The 25,916-nt window shown below is 37.1% G+C and overlaps 1 protein-coding gene across 1 annotated transcript in view; it reads right to left on the reverse strand.

Annotated features, from left to right (window-relative positions):
• LOC149568079 (nudix hydrolase 10-like) overlaps positions 1-25,507 on the reverse strand; it is a 137,384-nt gene extending 111,877 nt beyond the window's left edge. Inside the window, exons 1-2 of the mRNA XM_089821087.1 lie at positions 25,062-25,507; positions 24,842-24,959 (exon numbers count right to left, since the gene is read on the reverse strand). Of these exons, the coding sequence (XP_089677213.1) occupies positions 24,842-24,959; positions 25,062-25,121 (178 nt within the window). The 5' untranslated portion in view covers positions 25,122-25,507. The remainder of the gene's footprint in view (positions 1-24,841; positions 24,960-25,061) is intronic.
• Between the last annotated feature and the right edge of the window lie 409 nt (positions 25,508-25,916).

Below are 25,916 nucleotides of genomic sequence, written 5' to 3' on the forward strand. Positions count from 1 at the left end.
TAAGAGTAGATTGCCGAAAGGGCTGAAGCATGAGGTAAACCATGTCACCAACCTCAAAGCTTCTCTCAGTTCTCTTCTGATTTGCATATTGCTTATATTGATTCTGTGCCCGAGCAATGTTATCCCGAAGAGTGCTACTAATATCTTTACTTTCTTGAATCAAATCCCCGGCACGTGGAACTCGGACATCCCCCATCAGCAAATCAATAAAGCTCGGTGCATCATACCCATATAATGCTCGGAAAGTTGTCATCTGAATTGACATGTGAAAAGTGGTATTGTAGCAATATTCACACAAATAAATCCATCTTACCCATGCCTTCTACTGATCAGCCACGTAGTTTCTCAAGTAGCCTTCCACCCACTTGTTTACTATCTCCGTCTGTCCATCAGTCTGCGGGTGATAACTAGTACTGGGTGTGAGCTCAGTGCCACATAATCGAAACACCTCCTTCCAGAAATGACTCAGGAATCTACTATCCCTGTCACTGACAACACTACGGGGTATCCCATGTAATCTAAAAACCTCTCTGAAGAATACGTCAGCTACCTGTACTGCTGTATAAGTAGTGGTGATGGGGAAGAAGTGAGCATATTTCGTTAGTCTGTCCATCACCACGTAAATGCAATCGCGTCCCTGAGCCTTGGGCAACCCTGTAATGAAATCCATGGATATGCATTCCCACTTTTGATTTAGGATGGGAAGTGGCTGTAGGAGTCCTGCTGGGAAGGTGTGCTCTTGTTTATTCTATTGGCAAACCGGACACTGACGAACATACTGCAATACATCCTTCTTGAGTCCTTTCCAGGTAAACCGTTCCCGCACCTGTCTATATGTTTTAAAGTATCCGGGATGACCAGCTATAGGTGAATCATGAAGAGCCTGCATAATAGATCGCTTCACCTTCGATCCTAGGACTAAAAATATCCTGTTCTTGTAAATAATCAATTCATTCACAAGTGTATACCTGGTATCAACAATTGTCCCATCAACTATCCCAGATGCCCAAGAGTCTCTAGCGTATTCTGCAACAATCAAATGCTTCCAATCCTCAGAGATCTCTACCATTGCACTAAGATGTGGCCTGTGTGACAAGGCGTCTGCTACCACGTTCTGAGTGCCCTTAACATATGATATATCAAAGTCGTATGCCTGCAGCTTACTCACCCATTTTTGTTGTCTATCATTGAGATCTCTCTGCCCAAGGAAATGTCTCAAACTGTTGTGGTCAGTTTTTATACAAAACTTACCACCTACTAGATACTGCCTGAATTTAGCTAATGCGTGCATGATAGCTAACATCTCCTTATCATAAATGCTAAATGATCTTTCTGGCCCATGGAGTTTTCTGCTCTCATATGCAATAGGGTGTTTGTCTTGCATTAAAACAGCCCCGATACCATCTCCTGAGGCGTCACACTGAAGTTCAAATGGCTTTGAGAAATCGGGCAATGCTAGTACCGAGCATGAAGTCATGATCTCCTTAAATCTGTCAAAACAAGCCTGTGCCTTTGCTGTCCAAACAAAAGCTCCCTTTTTTGGCAAATCTGTCATAGGAGCCGCATGTCGCGAATATCCGCAAATAAATCTGCGATAGAAGCCACATAAACCAAGGAATCCTCTCAGCTGTGTCAAGTTCTCAGGAATAGGCCACTCCACAATAGCACGAATCTTATCAGGGTCCATCCGTACGCCTTCTCTACTGATAATATGTCCTAAGTATAATAACTCGGTCATGCCCAAATCACATTTAGACTCTTTGGCATACAAGGACTCTACTTGCAAGGTCTTCAGTACTGTCTCTAAATGCTCCATATGCTCATGCCATGTTCGACTGTATACCAAGATATCATCAAAGAAAACCAATACAAACTTCCTCAGCTGATGATGGAAGACCTTATTCATGGTGGACTGGAAAGTAGCTGGTGCATTAGTTAACCCAAATGGCATCACTACAAACTCAAAATGTCCACAATGACATCTGAAGGCAGTCTTTTCTATGTCTTGTTCTCTGACTCTAATTTGATGGTACCCGGATCTCAGGTCTATCTTACTAAAGTAGCATGCCCCATGTAGTTCATCTATCAGCTCATCAATCCGTGGAATAGGATATCTATTCTTAATGGTCTTCTTATTCAGCATTCTGTAATCAATGCACATCCGAAGAGAACCATCTTTCTTCTTTACCAAAACTACTGAAGAAGCAAAAGGAGACTTACTAGGTCTAATGTGTCCCATTGCGAGAAGTTCCTTGATGGTTTTCTCTATTTCATCTTTGAGCCTCTTTGGATGCCTGTATGGAGTAATCATAACTGGTTTAGCACCCTCTTCTAATTCGATGATGTGCTCAATCCCTCTATCAGGTGGTGTACCAGGTGGAATATCACTGAATACCTTATTATATTTCTTTCTCAATATCTGGATGTCTGGATGATATTCTGTTTTTTGTTGTTCCTCCTTTGTGGGCATGAGAGTACAGATAGCTGCCCATTCAATATCATTATGTCTCACCAATCTTTCCAATCGCTTGAGAGAAATGGTTCGGACGTCACTATTCCTAATAGCTCTCAACACATGCTGCTTCCCATCTACCTCGAACTTGATCTCCATGTCCTTGAGTCGAAAAGTGACCTCACCTAATAAACGTAACCATGTCATACCCAAAACGATATCCAAGTCACCCATATTGACCACATGGTAATCCGCTTTGAACTCATAATTATTCAAGCGTAAAGGCATGTCTCTAACCATCCTGCTACACTTAAGAGTGTAACCATCAGCAACCTGTACTCGGAGACCTTCAAATTCTTCTGTCTTAATACCACGGCGCTCAACCAATCGTGCATCAATGAAGTTGTGCGTAGCGCCTGTATCAACCAATGTGATCACCATTTGTCCTGCTAAAACACCACGTAACCTAAAAGATCCCTCTTGCTGAATACTAGACAAGCGCCCCTGCTGTAAATGTAATTCAGTTTCCTCCTTTTGTTCTAAATTTCCTGTCTCCCCTTCAGGTTCTGAATTACTGTGATCGTCCTCATTTGCCGTACTGTCAGAATCTGATCCTTCGTAATATGCCCACATAACTCTATTGGCTTTTCCTTTAGGTCTCAAAGGACAATCATGATCCCTGTCATATGGACCTTTGCAATAGAAGCATAGTTCCTTTTTGCGCAAATCGTTTAATGCTTCTGCATCCAAGGGTGTAGTGGATTTTCCTTTGGTTTCAATACTCTTTCCTTTATTCTTATCAAACTTCTTATTGTCTCTGAAAGAAGTAGTACTCTTGGAAGTGAACCTACTAGAAGGTGTTGTTAGCTCCATACTCCACGCTTTCCTCATGGCCTCCTGAAGTGTTGGTGGATCAAATGCCTTAATCCACCCCTTAAGGGGTTCGGACAATCCTTCTGTGAATAGGATAACCAACCGTCTCTCAGACACATCCTGTACCATAACTGACAACCTCTGAAATTCACTAATATAAACTTCCAAATTGCCTGACTGTCTTAACTGAGCGAGGTCGCGAAAATAAATCTTCGGATCTTTTTTATCAAAATGTTCACCCAATCTGTCCACAAAGTCCTGGTAAGATGTCACCTGGTTGTGCTGCAACGTAACCATCCCGTGTGACCACCAATCATGAGCTGCTCCCTCCAAATGCAAAGTGGCATATCTGATGGCATCTATCTCTGACATAGGCCTCAATGCCAGGAATGTATCCAACTTATGAACCCAAGCCTGTGCTGTCATCTGACCACTACCATCGAAAGATGGTAAAGTGAGTTTGCTAACAGTTCGCTGCAACTCACTATCATGACCTCCTCTAGACCTCGTATTCTGACGGTTGCTCCTCATATGCTCTCTCCTTTGGTTCAGATAGCAATCAAAGTTCAATAGTTCACGCACATGCAGGGGTAATGCCTGCCATTCTGCAGTAGCAGCTCTGAGATCATCCTGGAAATCATCCGGCAAATCATCTTCTCCTATCTCCTGAGCCTCCTCCCTTAGGAAGGTGGGAAGAGTAGGCCTATTGGCTGTCCATGATCTGCGCCTAGGAGCACCCTGTGAGCCTGCCACACTTCTATTATCATGATCAGGTGTACCTCTACCTTGTTCCTGAATCCTGGGCTGAACAACTCTCTCCATTATGGTAGTCAAAGCTTGTAGTGACTGAGCTATTTCTTGCTGTCCGGTAGTCATGATTCTGTAAAACTCTCTGGTTTCATCATCATCAAATCTGGGAAATCTCGGTGGACTCTGTGATTGTCTTTCCCCCATATCTCTACCTTTAAGTTTTGTCCTCCTGCGAATATAATATCTGGAATATGATTGCATAAGATGTCCTACCCAACAGGATGGCAGGAACACTGCTCTGATACCACTGAAATGACCCTTACTATAAGGGCCTCGATAGAACAATACTGAATTGTGGAAATTAGTCAAATACTTGGCATACACACGGTAAATGAATAAAAATGTAATGTTTCAAACAATTCACCAAATGAGTTAGCTGCAATTATACAATGATAGTACCAACAGTATTCAGGTAAAATTATTTTAAGGACAGACCTGTTACAGTATAATAATCCAATTGAAACGAATAACAAAGTCTGTACATTAACAACCGAGCAACATTAATAACCTGGGATTACCGCTTCCATTGTATGCTGTTTGAATGAAATAGCTGAAAGGTGATCGATTCAGACTTTTTCCTTAACCACTCTCCACAACCTGGGACTATAGTTGATGTCGCACTGCTAATTTAACCCGCTTGCCAGTATTCTCTATATTGATGCGATTTATAATATCATTCGCACCCTTGTCCACTCTGAGTCCGACTGCAAAAAATGCACTAGGTCGCCCGTAATATAGATCAGCTACAAAGATTTTAAGTTAACCTCCAGTCCTCACGTAATGAAGGTTGCGGATTTACTTGCCGTCCATGAACAGTCAGTTCGGAAGTCTCTGTGGTGGACAAATTCCAAACCGCTCCTGTTATGTCTTGAAAAACCTTTAGTCCCGACTCAGTAAATGATGCAATTCGAGCTGTAAGCTGCTGCCAGCCCTGGTGCGAAATTTCGCAATTAACTCCAGGCTTGCGATTTTATTAAATGATCCTTAAGACTCCTCACCCATGATGAAGGTGGCTCACAAAATGGTCGTTGGTGTTGGAAGTTAGTTCAAAAATTATTGTTTATGAAGAACGCCACTCCAAAAGAGGTTAACCAATAGAAAATTGCCCTGAATTGTAGAATTTCGAATCTGCAATAAACCCTTAATTTGAAGGTGCCTCCCTGGATGTAACAAAATTACCTTACTTTCTTTACCAATTTCAGACCCTTAAAAATCGATTCTCAAATTCATCCATCATGAAATGGCTGAATACCATCTCCAATGAGCAACCCTTCGGAAGATATCTCACTTCCTCAGTTATGCAGATCCAAGGGAGTTTTCGTTCCCAAAGACCTAATGGAAATTTGCAGACTAAAAGACCACAAATTGCTCTAGTATAATTAGAAGTAGAATCCACAACATCGCTTGTTCTAATGGGTGCCCCTTGTCCCCTTTTTATTCACTTCTTGAGAAGTCGCTGGAAACTTCCAGAACAACTTATTATAATAACTTATTATAATGTATTTAATTATTAATTAACTTTATAAAATTAACTAATAACTTTATAAAGTTAAAGTACAATCTCAATTCGGCATTAAACAAGTAGGCCCCACTTACTAGATAATAGCTTTCTGAGAGCAAGAATGTAATCATCTGTCAACTGAATGACTCTCTTTCCAAACTCATTTGCCTACGAGAGCCAATGATAGGCAAATCCCCGGTAGAAGTTAGTTTGCTAGAAAGGGGACATGACAGTGCAGATCGCACTTTCTGCTTGCATATGCACATTGGAGTTGGAAGGAAATATGCAAATCAAGGTTTTTGCAATGACTTACATATTTAAAAATGTTGTGTAAAAGGCAAAAGAAGAAGAGGTCCTACTTTCCAGCCATTTTACGCATTATACATTCACTCAAATGCACTAGGACTTTTTAAGCTCATTTACATGTTGCCTTGCAGCATAAAAACCCAAGTATGGAGTTAGTCGCACTTTTTGGGTAAGATTGAATATTGCATTTACATGCAAGTTAGTAAATCAAGGTTTTCACAATGCAATGCATATTTAAAATGCTATGCAAAATCGCCCAGCCAAGTGGTTTTAGTAGAAAACAAGTAGCTTTTGTAAGCCAATCGTGGTTTACGAAGAGAAATACACATTGCATATTGAAAATATGTCATATGCAATATGCAGTTGGCTCCGTAAAGTGTGATTTGCCTCTTCGAGTGAGGAAAAACATGTAATATCGGATTTTTTGAGTGCAACTACATGTGTAAATGACTTACGCGTACTTGTTCTTTCTATTTTGAACATGTTTAATTGAATCCCTTGAGTGAATTCACTTTTTGGGGTCCATTACATATTACACATAACATTTTATGTGTCGTGTGTAAATGGGTTGAAAAAGTGAGATTTTCACTTAAGTGGTTTAAGTTATAACAATAAAGTGCAACATAACATCAAATTAGATTAGAAAGTGCACTTTATAACTTAAATGACTTTAGTTATAACTTAAAAGATCAAAAAGTGCAGCTATATAACTTTAAAAACATATTATAACTAGATTTTAAGTTATAAATTTCAAAAGTTGCAACATAACATCAAAATATAAGGTTTAATATTTCAAATATGCAATTAGGGTTCTAAAGTCCCATTACATATTCACTTGAACTTTAAAAACTTTTGATTAACAACTCTGATTAAGTCCCAAGATGCATGACCAACAACAAACGATTGAAGGAAACAAAATGACAAAAGCAATCCAAACAAACACTCTAAAATGCAAAAAAGGACTTCAAAGGCCTCAAAAATCAAATATAGGTTACCAAACTTAAAAACAAAAATGACTTGACGAGAACCTTAAGCAAAAAGATTTGCTATATGGATTGGGGAAGATTTATTGATCAATTTTTGCCAATCTATAGTAAGTTATCCTACAGAAATATGGAACTTTTAAAGGCAAAGTTTCGTAGTGTTGCCTTTATTTCGTGATGACAAAATGAAGAACAACAGAACTACAATTCATAATCAACAGCACAAAGATAGCTAAAAATCCACTGGCAATCTCAACCGAAACAGGCACAAACACATTCACCACTTATCCAAAACAAATTCATGAGCTACAAAGGAAAAAATATGCTAAATCCTCTAACTCTATATAAGAAATTAAGAACCCATCTAACACAATTATAGTTAATAAGTAAAATTATTAAAGCTGAAATAAATGATAGAAGTCCACCTCTTAAACTTCATCATCTTATGCAGTCTGATAATTAAAGCTATAGAAACCAAAAATATTCATAAGTTTATACCGCCACCCAGGGCACATCCATATAACAATATAAAGAGTTTTAGAACTACTATCAAAAAAACCTATAACTATGTCTCTCCCTACTAATGGAGCAGGCCCACTAGATATAACAAAAACTGAAAATAAGAACTCGCATAATCATTTTTCTGCTCCCTGGGTGCAGAAAACACCATGGTTGTCTAGTACTCCGCAAGAAACTTGAAAAGTTCCTTCGTAGCCTCACCTCCATGGTCGCGGTTAGCGTCTTTCTCCTACTGAAGGAGGTAGAGCATAGTCGCTGAAGACTACATCACTTTAGTCGCATTATGGGCCAGCCTATTGATACTTTTATCTATCCCCTACAGTTCCTTCCTTATCACATTCAAGACCTTCGCATTGTCTACACAATGCTCATAACAACTCACCACCTTGTCTTTGACCTCTGTTGTGACCTTAATACCTGCAATGTCATTTTTACCTTTACCTTATGGGGAGGAGGGAGATGAATTTCCTTGCTCTCAACTTCACAAATATCTAAAGTTTCCATTATTTCTTCCATCTTAATACTTGCAAAGACATGAGTCTCACTACTACAATCATGCATTCCCATCTCAAACCCACCTTTCCTCTTAGATTTTGTGGCTCCATTCTCCTCAACATAGTTTTCCCTCACCACTTTTTCATTCATCCTAGGTTTGTTAGCTATCCTAGAGAAATTGCGGGGCATTTCCTCTTCAACCAAGTCAACCAGGTGGACCTGCAGTTCAAACTTGAGTTTTTTGGCAGCTTTATTCTATTCACATTTTTCTAACTTCACCTTCTTACCCACCTCCCATTGGGAAACAGCGATAAAGGAATCCATGGGGGCAGTAATTTTTAGTCTCTTCTAGCCTTTCTTTACCCGTGGAAGGTCAATGATTAGAGAATTTGGAGAGGGGGACCAATAAAGATAGTAATAATTCAAGGAGGGCATGGAAATGATAAAGTTTGAACATTAGATCCTAGTGTAAGGTCACCTCCTTCATTCCTTGTCTCCTACATTCTCTAACATCCTTAACCATACCTTCCAACAAATGCAGCAAGTCAAGCGGAATTGAAATCAAGTCATGCTAACAAAAGTGACCAAAGAAGGTAAATGTTAAAAATAGCAAACTCCATGTCTATCCTCAATTGTAAAATACTTCATAATGAAGGAAGAAATCTGGTCCCACAGTCTTGGTAGCTCTTCTCTATTAAAATCAACCCACAACTTCATTGGTTCCTCGTCTTTGCAAAAGAACCTTCTTATGCTATCCTCATCTATAACCCTACTTGTCTTTTTTCATTTCCTCCCTTTTGTGGATAACCCAGTAGCTTGGGCTATCACCTCTTCGTTAATTTCAAAAGTGATACTCCCAATCATCACTTTCCTTCACTTCCAACTACTGACAAATTGCAGAGAGAAGCTAGGGCCGAAGTCACTCATGGATTCCATATAGGGCACCATTCCTCCTTCATCAAACAACATCCACAATCTAGGGTTGTTACAGGTGATGTCTTCAATTTTATAAAGTTTTACTCTTGCAAGATCCCCACCCATCTTCTCACTTCTGCAATTTTTCCTAGGGATCTGCTTTCTAACAATACTGAAATTTCTCAAAATACAACTATCCGCACTATAAACTCATCTTTTCTTAAAAACATCGTTTAACTTAGAAAAAACACCCACATTAAGGGCAAGTAAAGTCTTTCCTAAGGCATGAGAGAGCTAACCAACTCTGTCATGATTACCGTCCTTTTGACACCAAGTGTCCTCAAGATTATTCGTTCACAAGATGAAAAGACAGGGGTTTGTATGATCAAGAGAAACAACATGATATCCTGAGATCATAGGTTTCCTAATTTTAAATATGATGGAAATGATCCATTCAATATCATCATTGTCATTGATGTGAGCCTTCTCAAAAGCTAAATTATGGACACTACCCTCTTGGACCCTATCAGCCTTTTAATAATCCACTTCAGTATTTCTTTATGAGCTTCCTTTCTTTCCTGCCCTCGTCTTCCCAGCTGTATTCCCCTTTTCCCTAAAATTCGTGATCATTTTCTTCATTATTAGCCACAAAAGCTATTATATTTACAGGAAGACTTGATATATTTCTTCAACAACAAACATCCTCACACCCAAGCCCTATTTCTACAATAGCATCCACCACTGTGTTAACTTCCCAGTAGATGTGATTTATGTTGTAATCTTCAACCCCCCCCCAAGATCGTTGTAGAATCATTCAAAATACTGGTCAAACTCGAACCTCCCTTTATCTTGCCCTTCATAACTTTCACTATCAACTTTGAATCCCCTTCTATACTTATCGTTTTACTACCTATAGAGGTAGCAAATTTTAGGTCCCATAAAAGGGCCATAGCTTCCCCTTAATTGCTGTTGGCCATCTCTAATTTATTCACATAGGCAAGCAGCACAGGGTCCTTATGAACCCTAATAATCCCACCTCCCAGAGTGCTTTCTCTCCTAGCCGCTTCATCAAAATTGAATTTAACCTATGAGAATTCAGGTGTTTTCCACAGAGTTTATCTTCTTACTTCCCTTTTGGTATTATCAAAATTGTGGAAGGTGTCAGGTAACCCCCAAGCCTAAGAAATCTAATAGTCCCTTGTAGATGGGGGATCCTCTAGGGTTTTCCATCTATAGCATCCCAATAACTTCAGCAAGCTGATAATAATTGAACTCGTAGACCCTTCTTCCTCCCTAAAAATTCTATTATTTCTCTCTTTCCACATACTCCAGCATATGTGGGGGAGATAAACTTCCATAGTTATTTTATCATCAAGTGGTGAGAGGGACAATCCCTGTTAATGATAAATTGTTGTAAATCCTCACTGAACACCCAAGTAGTGTTGAACTTGCTCATGACTTTATACCAAACCTTCGCCACAAAAAGGCAATGAATCAAGATGTGGTTAATGTCTTTTGCCTCCTTTTCACATAAAATGCACCTGTTAACATCTAAAATCCCCTTTTAGTCATCTACAGTCAAAATTTTACCATATAGGGCTATCCACCAAAAAAAATTAATTATCGGGATCAACTAGGAATTTCACACCTTTTTCCAACTTGAATTATCCTCATTATTCCTTATTATCTGCAGATATGCAAACTTGACTGTAAAGACCCCCGAAGTGTCCTTCGACCAACAGAAGTTGTCCTCCACCATGTATAGAGGTATATTGTATCTATAAAAAATCAACTACAAGTCCTCAATCCTAGGGGCTAAAGCCTAATACTCCTCAACATAATCCTTCAAATTTATCTAGTTCCTCTAAGGGGCCAATAACCCACCACCTTCTCTCCAATCCTTCTCTTCAATACTTCTATCAACATGTTGAATTGTCTGAAACCAAGCAGCTTATCCTCAAACCATAGATCCTTCCAAAATCTAATTTTTCGCCCATTACCAATTTTTCATTTGAGACCTTTTAACACTCCTCTACATTTTAACACATTGGCCCACATTTTAGAGCCCACAAAGTTGTGGGCAATAAGGAGGTTATAGAAATGCAAATTGTGGAAGTACTCCACTCTCGTAATCTTGCACCAATTAAAGGATCCACAGGAAAGCCTCTAACCAATCTTGGTTAACAAGGCTTTATTGAGATCGGCCACTTCTCTTAAAACAAGACCACCCATAGCCTTATGTTTGCACATAGTATCCCAGTTAACAAGGCTTAATCTCTTTTTCTCTTCCATCCCTGTCCATAGAAAGTTACATTAGATTATCTCTAGTTTCTCCACCATCCCCCCTAAAATCTTAAAATAAACAGGAAGTAAATTGGGATTTGATGGAGGGAAGCACTGAGGAGTTGGAGTTTTCCCATATTTCTTACAATTTTGCCCTTCAATCCCACAAGTTCCTTTTTACTTCTCTCCAAAATTGTGTTCCAAGTGTCAAAAGAAACCTCCTTAATAGTAAGTGGAAAACCAAGATACACAGCCGAAAGGCTAGTCGACTAATTTTTCTCTGTAGATCTTCTTTAGTATGGAAAAAGAAAATATTACTTTTTTCATACTTTATTTGTTGTCCCAAGGCAAGCTCATACTCCAAAAGGAGGTTTTCCCACTCCCTTGCCTCAATTACGATGAAACCCCCCCAAAAAAGTATCATCAACAAATTGTTGCAACATCTCGTGAGGTAGTGAGGTAGCCACTCTAATCCCCTTTATGTTGCCAATAGTTACAAGTTTCGGCATATTTCTACTATGAACCTTTGCCGCCATCAAGAGGAGATAAGGGGGTCACCTTGGCACAAGCCCTTCTCCAATTTAAAATAATCCAAAGGGGTTCCATCGACCAGTATAGAGAAATATATGGGACCCATAGCTTCTTGTATTAGTTTTATGAGATTAAGATGAAATCCCAATTTAGTAAGGATTTCAAAGAGGAAGTTCCAACTCAATTTATCATACGCTTTAGAAATATCCAGTTTAAGCACCATTTCATGAGCCTTATTCCTATCCATAGAGTGTATAATATCATGAGTAGCAATAGCAACATCCAAAATTTGGCGCCCTGGGACAAACCCCTTCTGAGACTAACTATTGAATTTATACAAAAGTGGCTTCAATCTATTAACCACCACCTTGGTGAGAATTTTACAGATCATGTTACATAGACTTATCGGCCTAAAGTCCTACAAAGTTTTAGGCTCTGAAGTTTCAAGCACAAGGACAATAAAGGTATTGTTCAAAATTCTTTGCAGTTTTCCAAATTTCACAAAGTCACGAGCTGCCATAACCACATCATATTTGATCAGCTCCCACAATTCATGGAAGAAAGCAGGGGGGAGCCATGAGATCCAAAAGCCTTATAGGCGTTCATGGTCAAAACTGCCTCCTTGACTTCCTCTTCAATCACCTTTGCCATTAATTGCTTATTTCTAGCCTCCTTGATAACAGTGGGAATCTACAAGAGAAAGTCCTCCCTGGTTTTATCGTTATCGTCTCTGTCCTTTTCCATATTAGCCTGAGTGAAATAGTTGGCAGCCCATTCCCCCTTTTTGTCTTCGTCAGTAATTGACTCATTATTGTTGTTGGTAAGAGAATCAATACTATTCCTTTTATTATGTTTGGAGGTCAATTTACGGAAGAATAAGTATTTTTGTCTCCCTCAATACCAAGAATTCTCAACCTTTGTTTCCAAAAAAATTCCTCATTTTAGTTACTCGTTGTCCATTTCTTTTGCCATTCCTCTTCCTCCTCATGCGAAACAATGGACATGTCTCCTTTAGCCATGTTTTGTTGAAGCTGTTTTAGTTTCTCTTCAATGTCCCCTTTCCTTTTGAAGGTATCTTCAAAAGAAACTTTGATCCAATCCTTTACTTCTCTTCTAATTGTTTGCCATTCTTAGCGAATTTAAACATTGTCGACCCCCTTATAGGTATATTTCACTATCTAGTCATACAATCTCTAGACTCTAGGTGACTTTGCCACATAATCTCGTAGCGGAAAGGCAACAGACTAGACAAGGGTATAACCAACCAGTTGAAGATGATGAGGTATATTTCACTATCTAGTCATACAATCTCTAAACTCTAGGTGACTTTGCCATATAATCTCATAGTAGAAAGGCAATAGACTAGACAAGGGTATAACCAACCAATTGAAGAGGATGGGAGCATGATATGAGATAGGTCAAGCAGAGCCTTAGGTAAGGTGTTCACTCCCATATCCCATTTTGTAGAGACCAAGCATCTGTCCAACTTGACCTATATGAGGTGTTGTCCCTTTCTATTGTTAGACTAGGTGAACTGGTTACCACTAAGTTCCATATCCAACATTTCATTCTTCCTTATGAACTCAACGAGGTCATTCATATTATCGTTGTAGTCAACCGGACCCTCCAACTTCTCTGAGGGCTATAATGAGGTAGTGAAATCCCCCATTATCATATACAGAGCATCCCTTTTATTCTCTATAAGCTTCGAGATGTCACTCTAGGTCTCACTACGGCTTCCCCTAGAGTTGAGAGCATAGATGTTCATCATATACCAAGAAACACTATTCATATTTAAGAGAACCACTAGGAAGTTGTGAGAAGAGAACACAAGCACTCCAAAACATTTGTTTGGGTTCCACAGAGTAGCAATCCCTCTTGAAGTACCATCTGCTTCCCATAGCAAAACTCTACACCCGACCACAATCTTTCCACCGAAATCTCAAAAAACAATTATGTCATTTTAACTTCTTCAATCAACACAATGTCAACCTTCAGGTCAAAAATCACATGTCTCATAGCAAATTTCTTTTGAGGGTGGTTTATACCTCGAATATTCCAGAAGGCAACTTTCATTTCTTACTTCTTTGAGTTACTTCCAGCATTAGTTGTTTTTCATTGGAAATTTCCTTGACCATTTGTTTTGTCCTAGAAATATTTTATGGAGGTCTTCCAACTCTTACTTCAGACCCTACATCTGCCTTTTTATTTCCTCTTGTTTTCCTTTTGGGTAGTTTCCACCCCCCTCCAAAACTATAAGGGAGATTTGGTCAGAGATGGACCCTTTCTCCGTGTTCCTTGGTCTATTAGCTTGCAAAACCAATTCCTCATTCGTTTTTAGAATCCATTCTCACACTGTCACCCATGTGTACTAGAACTGTATCTCCCCATTTCATGCCCAAGTCCTCTTCCCCAATAAATGACCTTAAGATTGCCTTTTTGTCACGAGTCAGTGCCACTTGCAAAAGTGGACTCGACCCAAAAGGGGTATCAAACAAGATTTTTTAGGAACCCACCAACAAGGGAATTTCCCCTTCTTAAGAGTACTCACAAGCTTCTCCTTTGGATTTTCAGCCTTGCACTGGCAGTACTTTTTCTCCTAGATCTTCCCTCCTTATTTTCCTTTCATCCTCTTGATCCACTGAACCTTCTATCCTTATCTCCTGGGGTGCTACCTTTGGGTTGTCCCTACCTGACAAAGGAGAGGCCACTTTAGGGGGAGGAGATTTTCTCCTTCAATTTTGGGTTTTCCAATTCTTAGACCTTACAGTTCGAATTTGCACATATGTGACGGAAAAGTGAAACATTTTCATACACAAGCACCTATGTCCATTTTCCCCACTTAAACTTCAAAGAGATAAAGTTAGGGTGTTCTTTGTTGATAACCACATTCACACAAAACTTAGTGTAAATCAGCCTAGTTTTTTTCCAGATAAACATCCGTTGAGACAAAGTATCCAAAAGAATTTCCAATACTTCAAAAAATCTCTCATCCCAGAACTCAAGCGGGCAACCCAATAACCTAACCCAAATAGGGGCTAGAAGATTAAGTTATGCCAAAGGGTTGAGACTCGAAACCGTACTTCCATTTTGAGAGAGCAAGGTTGTGCTTACCGTAGTACCATGTCCCCAAAAGCACATTGATTAGGTTTGTGTCCATTGTATATTTGAAAAGGAAAAGACCACTCAACATGGCAGATACCCCAACTTTTCCCTTTATCTTCCACATTGCATGCACCCACCTCCTTACCATGTCAATGGTAGGTCTAAAAGCCAAAAATCTCCCAACAAGTGCCAAGTTCATCGTCAAGGCAATATTGTCCATAACGCCATTGGGGAGGTCAGTTTCAAGCCCATCCAAACCTTGTGAAATAGGGAGTTGGAGGGCCTCTAATCCCTCAACTTGTTGACTTTCTAGAGCCTCCTTCCAGCCTACCTTCCTCGAGCTACCTTTGGCCTCACAGTTAGACCCGCAATATTAGCTTCCGTGAGAACCATCCCAATGCCATCCCTTTGGGAGCCAAGGTCCAAAGCCAAGGTTGGACAAATCATCTCAACGAGGGGGACTGAATCAATGGGCATATGGCTACACTCTCTAGAACCAGCCATGGAGGGGGGCGCACAAGCGTAGGAAATCCAGAGCTACACTGGATTCGGAGAGCAAAAAACTGACCGAGTAATGCTTATTATCTATTTTCCACCAAATGTTGTTTTCCCAAAATATGGCAACAAATACATGGGTACAACTTGCCCACAAGAACATTGGAGGGAGTTAAGTACATTGAGCATAAACTTAATTTGTTTGTTACTTTATATAAAATAAAAATCTCAACTAAACTCTAATATTATGGGTTATTGTTCTAAGATGTCTATGATTATTACCTCTAATATGCTATGCTGGTTTTGATCAGAAATGGAAAACTTGGACTAACCAGAATTTCGTCAAACAGTTGTTATGAAATCAAATCTTTAAGCAAAAATCACTACAGACATGCCACTGTACTGATCACCACAAAAAGGATATGCAATAGTTTTATTAAACAATGAAAATTGTGTTATTCCAATCAGATTCTTAGATGGTGGTTCAATAACACAACATTACAATAATAGAATATAACCTTGTTAACAAACCAACAGTTGTGCACACTAAACTGATGACAGATTTCTCCGACTTCAACTAGAAAGAACATACCGTGATTGAAGTGCAAATTGGAGAGTTACCATGTAGTCCCACGGTTAATGTGAAAAGCTCTATGGTATCCAACTGTGATAGGAATGTCCTCCAGCGTTCATGTCCAAACTTCTGGTGTTATATAATGTTCCTCAAATGTGTGTGATCCAACTGTGATTATATTCTCGTCCTGCTTCCCACTTCACTGCTTCAAGCATGTATGGGTGTGAGACTCCGTGAAATAGGTGAGAGGGAGACCCTGTGATGTCGTGTTGCTGCTCTATACAAGACCAATGCTATTCACGTCTTTACAGACACCCCCGATCTTTATATGTTATGCCTGGGAGTGATTTCGACCTACCAATGTTTAATGTTTCTGCAGACTTTCCAACCCCATGCACTATATCTGCTATGAGCTCCGCCTATTATTGCTGACTGATGAACTCACTTGTGGAACCCACCATGGAAGGAGCGTAGGCACTGTCCAGTCACTAATATCTACTATGTTTCCTTTACTGTAGCTTGTTGCTTAAAACAATGTTATCCAAACTAGCTGAGAGTGTAATGTACTTACGTAGGAGTCTTCTGCTACTATTGTGGGTATTTGATCTCACCCATTACTGTCCTAACTCCAAGTGCCAACAATATTCTGTGTGTTAACAGGCTCTATCGACTTCCATTCCTAATCAGCATGGGACTATAATCTCTTGAGGTTCAAAATGTTAAACCAGTCCTTAGTTCTGAAACCACAATGTGAAAGCGAGGTTTGCATCCAGCCTCAACTTTTTCCTTAAGGGGTTCCATCCTTATGAAATATGCAGTCACATTTAAGCAACCATTCCAATTTTTTATAATATCATATATTCGTTGTCAATCCCAATGTAAAAGTTTCTTTATATCACCTCAAAGTGTGGGGAGATACAAACATCTTAGCAATGTGGGATAAAAGACTATTTCATTTTTTAGTCACTTAAGTCATTTTGTCATAAAGTGACTTTAAATAATAAAGTCCTTTATATTTCAACTCAATAAAATAAAGTGACTTAAACCTTAGGATTTCCCAATTAAAATCTCCTCAACTGAAACCTAAAATCCTGTGACTAGCTGGCATCCTAAATCACATGTTGTTAGCCTATCCGGATGGAAAGATAGACCAACTAGGTGCTATTAAGTCGTACGGAGAAGGGGACATTACATTACCTTATCAACCCTATCATAGGAATATTTGATTTCAATATTGTTTAAAATTTTCCCCATTTTTTAATAGCTGTCCCTTGCCAACCATAAAATATGGCTTCTCAGCTATCCCCATCAATGGAACACATTTGCTGTCCCTATCCAAAAAACATGGGGGAACAAAGGTGTTACATCCCAATTTTTGACCTAATCTAAAATATAGTCGTTGAGGTTCACATGAAGTCAATGGACAGTATAATTTGTTATAATCTTGCGAAATGATAACATGGTTAGTCGCTATAATTTCAAGTGAAGATAACAAGCTAGTTGATCATTTATCACGAATTCATGGAATTGAGAAGATGGTTAACCGCTATGATTATTTATGATTAAATAATTTATTATGATAATATAATTTAGCTACGGAGATTTTCCTTGTAGGAAACACGTTGAAAGGGTGGAAGCATTGTCAGAAAAGAATTAGGCACAAGAGCATTACCATCACTGGGCCGATGGGTTGAGGACCTAGCGACTTGAAACAGGATACATCTGTGGGACCCACATGAGCTATTTAAATAAATAATTTGTAAACATAAATAATTGAGTTAAAATATAAAAACATACCTCAAAGGATTTAAAATGATCTTTCACCTTATTATTATAATAGATATATCTATATACATACATATAGATATAAAAATGAGATGGCATCATTATATTATAATAATTTAATAAAGTGATGTCACCCCATTAATATTTACATGTACATATATAAATATAAGATTATAATAATATTCCAGATATAATAACATTCGAATTATTATAATATTTAAATTATAATCTTCCAACTCTATTCTTTTCTTTTTAATATTCTTGCTTTTAAACGATTAACATTTGGCATGATAAATCGAATAAATGATTGGAATTCTTTGAAACCAGTGGAAGCCAAGAAGTCATGGCATGTCCCTTTATATGGAACTCGTGAGGGAGAGATGGCAGGACCCTTCTCCTTAGTGCCGATCTTCTTCCTACCTTGCAACATTTTTCAGCATCCGTTGTCTCAATAACCAATTCAACCCTACATTGTTACGTTAATATCTTGCATTTGACACACCTGCAATCTACAATTAAAACGTATGCAAATTGCCATTGATACACATGCAATATGGCATTGATTCATTTGTAATTTACTTTGATAAAGACCTTGTTCTATTTGTATGATTTCAACATAGACGTGCGAGTAATTCTAGCTGAGAATCAAACGCTGTGAGCACTGGAGGTGACGTCTCAAGCAGCTGAAGAGAATTGAACAAAGTTCAAGATCATTCAAGCATTACCGAATTCTTATTAGGTCATGAGTTACCATTCCAATATGTTTGTTTTTCTATAGCAGCCCACTAGGCATGGAAATCTCTTATCTTTTTCTTGTGATCATGTTATTTCCTTTACTAGCAAGGTAATCCCTGTAAATTATGATGAACTTTCTTCCTAACTCTCATGGTTTCCAAAATCATAATAAAGAGTGTTGAATATTAGCTCTTAAAGAAGGTTTCCTAAGTGTAATAAAATCTGAAATAAAAAGTACAATAACATCGAATTTCATAGCAGCTAGTTTCAGCATTTATCATGATGATATCTTGGTTGAATTTGAAGAATGAACATCTTTTAATTTAGCCTTGTCCATGGCAATTGATAACCAAGTATCCATAGTATGGATCCATAAATCATTATGCCAATAGATACTAGAATTAAACAATCAATCCTGCAATCTTTAAAGAATATAATCTCTCAAATCACAGATTGTGATAAGCTGGAATATATGTTAATTATGAAACAGTTGAGAATCAACAAAAAGAACCAGTTGTTTTGAGAATTCCGAACACCTAGGATTCACCCGGCTGTGTAGCCAAGGAAAAGGGTGAAGAGGTGAGAAAGAGGAATCTGCAATAATATGAAACAAAATCAAATATTACATAAAAATGTTTAAGAGGGCCTTTCTCGTTGGACATTGTGTGGGGAATAAGTTAAGGTCCAAAATTGGGTGGTTAAGCCCTTGACAATGTTTCACCTCTCCCCAAATTGTCAAATGTACAACAGACAAAGATAAGCTATACATTCAATTGTTGTCGGAAACAGGTATTTTTACTTTTATGATGTATATGCAAGACTAAGGTAAGATTAATTGAGCTATATCATCGTTACAGTTACTTTACATTTAGTTGCGAGAGAAAGATTTATCTAATGGATTGTTATATCAATCTTTCATTTATATGAATAATAAATATGAGCATATCTTCTATCTTATGATATTGCCACAGTTAAGCAATTGGAAGAAAAGAAATTGATACAGTGGTATCTGATGCCCTAAATGATCTAGTGGTAATTGAAGTCCTAAGTGATACAGTGGTATCTAAGCCCTATATGATCCAATGGTAATCGATGCCCTAATTTTATTTAGTAGTATTTAAGGATAATCATCATTTAATTTTGATATAGCGGTATTGGATGGTAGTTGTTATTTGATATTGTTATAGTGGTATTTGTGGACTAACCTGGGTGGTTGTAGAAGCATCCCTAATATGTTTTCTGATTTCAAATTACATGGTATGTGGATTTTAATTTCTATAGTAATTCATTGATGATGTTTTAAATTCTTAGTTAAAAAATTTTGTTTAATTGATTGTAACTGTCAATTTCTTTCATATGAACGAAACTAATTTAACTGTCTTCCAATGAAATTGAAATAATATGTGTACTTCTTTGAGTATGTTAGTTGTTAATTTAAGACCCAAGAAAAGTGGATGTTAAAATGTGTGGGGATAAGTATAGTCTGAGGTTGGGAGATTAAGCATATGTCAATGCTTCTCCTCTCACCAATGTCGAGGCTTGCGCAATTCAAAGAAGCTTCTATAATCTTGATAAAATGTTATCAAAACTCTGATGATAGCTAAATATTTCTTTTCAGTTGAATGTTTCCAGTATTTACTTTATGCAATTATATTCCTATTCTTATGAAATGGTAGAAATAAATTGTTACTTATTTTGAACTTGAACTAAAGGAAAACAAAATTGTGAACCATGATCCTTTCTGATGTTGATTAAATGACAAGGTCATTTTGTGCTCCAGTATGGAGTAAACACACTTGAAACTATCAATGTTTATTTATAAATGTAAACTTTTGTTTGACTTGAGTTTTTCCTTGAAACATTACACTGACAAGATGGGTATGAAAGCCTAGGTCACCCAAATGGAAAAGATAAACTTCCAAATATTTATAGATGAATGATGAGCGACTCGATAAGAATCTTATGAATTGTTTCATATGCTTATGATCTTGATTAGATGTATGATGATCTTGCATAGTATATCATACTTTTACCCTTTAACACACTGCTACACTTGTATAATACACATGTGATGTTGACTTTACATACTGAGCTGTTGTATATTGTTTTGGAGATGAAGTGTATATTCTATTGTGAGATGATTATTCTAATGAAATGTTATGAGATGGGCATGAAGACCGAAGTTACATAAATGGAAAAACATGGATTCACTAACCTTTTTCAGGTGCTCTGTAAGTTTGCAAGGATGATCTACCCATTAATAAGTGCCTTATGCCAAATGGTATATATAATTAATTTAAATTATGATCAAGATCTAGAAATTGCTAGTTGAAGAATTCCAATTTTGAATACTTATCTTACTGTCAGTTATTGAACCTTGAAAATTCTCTTAAACTAAGATATCAATATGGAATCAAACTAATGGGTGAGTGTCTACATGAGTATGACAGGAATATGAAATAGAATCAACTCAATTGATGTTTGAGATGACCACAAGTACAGTAAAGTGAACTCAGGTGAGTATGTGTTTAATTTTATGATATCATGCAAATATCTTTTTGGAAACATTGAAGTAAAAATGGACCTTGAGTTTTGAGTATGATTTAGATTTTGATCCAATTTTGAAAGGAAATGACATCACAATGCTATGATATACATCTTGTATTTGGAATATTCTTTTAGTGACTAATTTGCAGAGATCATCGAGGACGATGAAACACAAAGGGGAATGGTACGTTACATTCCAAATTTTAGCTCAATTTTAAATGCTCCTTTATAATGTTCATTGCAATTTCAAGTTCATTGAGGACGATGAACCACAAAGGGGATGGTATAATACATCCCAATTTTTGACCTAATCTAAAATATAGCCATTGAGGTTCACATAAAGTCAGTTGGCAATCTAATTTGTTATAATCTTGCGAAATGGTAAGATGGTTAGTCATTGTAATTTCAAGTGAAGATAACAAGCTGGTTGATCATTTATCACGAATTCATGAAATTGAGAAGATAGTTAATCGTTACGATTATTTATGATTAAATAATTTATTATGATAATATAATTTAACTGCGGAGAATTTCCTTGCAAGAAACACGTCAAAGGGGTGGAAGCATTGTCAAAAAATAATTAGACATAGGAGCATCACCATCATTGGGCAAATGGGTAGAGGACCTAGCAACTTGAAACAAGATACATCTGTGGGACCTGCATAAGTTATTTAAATAAATAATTTGAGAAACATAAATAATTGAGTTAAAATATAAAAGGTACCTCAAAGGATTTAATATTATCTTTCACCTTATTATTATAATAGATATATCTATATACGTACATATAGATATAAAAATGAGATGGCATCATTATATTATAATAATTTAATAAAGTGATGTCACCCCATTAATATTTACATGTACATCTATAAATATAAGATTATAATAATATTCCAGATATAATAACATTCGAATTATAATCTTCCAACCCTATTCTTTTCTTTTTAATATTCTTGCTTTTAGCCGATTAACATTTGGCATGATAAATCAAATTAATGATTGGAATTCTTTGAAACCAGTGGAAGCCAAGAAGTCACGGCATGTCCCTTTATATGGAAGCCATGAGGGAGAGACGGCAAGACCCTTTTCCTCGGTGCCGATCTTCTTCCTACCTTGCAACATTTTTCAAAATCCCTTGTCTCAATAACCAATTCAACCTTGCATTGTTACGTTAATATCTTGCATTTGACACACCTGCAATCTGCCATTAAAATGTCTGCAAATTGCCATCGATACACCCACAATCTGCCATTGATTCATCTATAATTTACCTGTGATAAAAACCTTGTTCCATTTGTATGATTTCAACATAGACGTGTGAGTAATTCTGGCTGAGAATCAGAGGTTGTGATAACTGGAGGTGACGTCTCAAGCAGCTGAAGAGAAATGAACAAAGTTCAAGATCATTCAAGCATTACCGAATTCTTATCAGGTCATGAGTTACCATCCCAATATATCTGTTTTTCTATAGCAGCCGGCTAGGCATGGAAATCTCTTATGTTTTGCTTGTGATCATGCTATTTCCTTTACTAGTTGAGTAATCTCTGTAAATTATGATGAACTTTCTTTTTAACTCTCATGGTTTCCAGAATCATAATAAAGAGTGTCATTTATTAGCTCTTAAAGAAGGTTTCCTAAGTGTAATAAAATCTGAAATAAAAAGTACAATAACATTGAATTTCATAGCAGCTAGTTTCAGCATTTATCATGATGATATCTTCTTTGATATCTTTTTTGAATTTACAGAATGAACATCTTTTAATTTAGCCTTGTTCATGGTAGGTGATAACCAAGTATCCAAGGTATGGATCCATAAATCATTATGCAAATAGATACTAGGATTAAACAATCAATCCTGTAATCTTTAAAGAATATAATCTCTCAAATCACAGATTGTGATAAGCTGGAATATATGTTAATTATGAAACAATTGAGAATCAACAGAAAGAACCGGCTGTTCTGAGAATTCCGAACACCTGGGATTCACTCGGCTGTGAAGCCAAGGAAAAGGATGAAGAGGTGAGAAAAATGAATCTGCAATAATATGAAACAAAATCAGATATAACATAAAAATGTTTATTATCATTTTTAATACGAATTATTTAATAGCTCATGCATAATCCTGTTATTGTAATCTCCTGCTATCAAGTCAAATGGTGTGTTTAGATACCAGGATGCTCAGTAGATGACAGATGTTCCAAGTCCAATTCCTTGTAAGGAGGGTCTTTCTCGTTTGAAATTGTGTGGGGAATAAGTTAAGGTCCGAGGTTGGGTGGTTAAGCCCCTGACAATGTTTCACCTCTCCCCAAGTTGTCGGACGTACAACAGACAGAGATAAAATATACATTCAATTGTTGTTGGAAACAGGTATTTTACTTTTATGATGTATATGCAAGACTAAGGTAAGATTAATGGAGTTATATCATCGTTACAGTTACTTTACATTTAGTTGCAAGAGAAAGATTTATCTAATGGATTGTTATATCAATCTTTCATCTATATGAATAATAAATATGAGCATATCTTCTATCCTATGATATTGCCACAATTAAGCAATCAGAAGGAAAGAAATTGATACAATGGTATCTGATGCCCTAAATGATCTAGTGGTAATTGAAGCCCTAAGTGATATAGTGGTATCTAAAGCCCTATATGATCCAATGGTAATCAATGCCCTAATTTTATTTAGTGGTATTTAAGGATAATCGTCATTTGATTTTGATATAGCGGTATTGGAAGGTAATTGTTATTTGATATTGTTATAGTGGTATTTGTGGACTAACCTGAGTGGTTGCAGAAACATCCCTACAATGTTTTCTAATTTCGAATTCCATGGTATGTGGATTTTAATTTCTATAGTAATTCATTGACGATGTTTTAAGTGCTTAGTTAAGAAATTTTGTTTACCTGATTTTAACCGTCAATCTCTTTCATATAAACGAAACTGATTTAATTGTCTTCCTATGAAATTGAAGTAATATCTGTACTTCTTTGAGTATGTTAGTTGTTAATTTAAGACCCGGGAAAAGTGGATGTTAGAAAAGGTATTTACTCTATATATTTTTTATTTTGTATTTAAATATTTGATCTGTATATTAAATCTCTTGTATTTAAATATTTGGTAGATATAGATGAGCAATTGGCACTACCAACTGGCTTTTCCCCTTCTTAAGAGTTTTTAGGATAAACTTATGAGCTTCATATGATGATTTTTTCATATTTTATTTTGTGAATCACTCCATGTTCTGTCCACTAAGACTGTCTATTGGCTAGAATAAGTTGGACGGTAATCTTCTTAGAAATTATGGACCACATTATGTCAGTAATACAATGACTGGTATTCTGGTTACAATTTGGAAGGACTGGTGCACCTGTAGACACCTGCTGTAATTAGTTATTATTTTGCGGCAATATATGGTGATTGTTTTTGGTTTCAAAGAAATTATTTTCTAGCCACTGGCATAAATTGCTCATTGCTGAATAACTAGGATTGTCTCTTACAACAGTGCCTTATTTGCGTATGTATTTTACTTGGAAACGGCGTGTTGATTTGTTGTTCTTCTAAGGTAGCCTGTGCCATGACGAGTGTGTTCGTGCAGTCCAATTTGTATGGGGTTTGTAACTAACCTAGTTGCTGGCCCATGCTCGGCTAACTTACGAAGCTGCTGATATAAATGTAGTTTGCTATAATAAAATCTCAACTAGTTAATTGGGCCTTGGTTTATTAGCAAGTTGTTCAATTCAAAAAAAAAGCCAATCGAAAATCAACTATAGCTGAGTGTATTGATCACAGACCAAAAAAAATGAAAAGCTAACACAAGGATTATGCTTTTCCCAACCGAAAACAAAGATCATGGGCATTTCTTAGAAACCAATCAAAATTATTACGTTAAACAGTTGAAAGTTCAGAAAAAGATAAACAAGAATACCTGATAAGTTAGTCTTATAAGAGCTAATTGAGTAGCCTGCTTTACACGCGCAAAAGCCTACGTTTCGAATCTGAACCCTACAAAAATATCGAAAAGTTCGAGACTGTTTACAGAAAACCTGCAATACAGGTGGCAATTCATGTGGTAAACAGACAGTATAATCAAAAGGCGTGTTAATTTGAGTGGAGAAAAGTTGAAAGCTTGTCACAGAATTACGTACCTCGGAATTGTTTGATATAGAGCGGGTGATTAAAGTGGGAATGGAGAGGAACACCATCATTCACAGAGCATTGGTGATGACGTTGTTGGGCGACTTGAGGAATCCATGGATATGGATTTAATGTGAGATTCATCTGCCTATGACGTCACTGGTCGCCTCCTGTTTCAAACTCACGTTTCTCACGCCTGCATCTCACTCTGGTCGAATGATCCAACGAGGTGAAGATATTTTCGTTTTTCACTTTCATAGGAAAGGCAAAAGTCTTAATGGCTCAATTGAGCTCTAGTTCCCATTGTGTCAGTTGTTTGAGATGTGACACTCGTAGATGGAGGGTTCCTAAAGAAGAGTGGGAGGACAGAATTTGTAAATGTTGCAATGAGGGTGTGGTGGACACAGAGTGGCACTATCTGAAAGATTGTACAACATACGAAGACATTCACACCAACACAAAGAAATGTTAGAAGTGAACAACATAAAAGACATTTTTGAAGGACCAAGATTCCTCCCGTGGGTCATTTTATTTATGCAGATTCACAACAAAAAAGACAGGTTGGAGAATCACATCAAACTGACTAAGAGTTTTTGTGGGTCCCTTAGACTTATGGCCTCGTGAACGTCATTAAAAATCTTTCATTGGTATTGGCTATGTAGTTAGTCGGATGCATCTCATATAAACAGTTTAAATGGGTCTATGGTAATGTGTAATTATTCTATTTTATTCTATTTTTGGAAGAAGCATTATTTATGCTTATTAAGAGTTTAAGTTCTTCACTTCTATGAAAAAGATTCTTTATATTGTAAAGCTTGTTCATTCCTTCCCTGCTTAACGTTTCAAAATACTATTTTTTTCCAAAA

The sequence above is a fragment of the Cupressus sempervirens genome, chromosome 3, assembly GCF_028749045.1.
Source record: "Cupressus sempervirens isolate cs-2001-9-10 chromosome 3, ASM2874904v1, whole genome shotgun sequence".
Taxonomy (NCBI): Eukaryota; Viridiplantae; Streptophyta; class Pinopsida; order Cupressales; family Cupressaceae; genus Cupressus; species Cupressus sempervirens.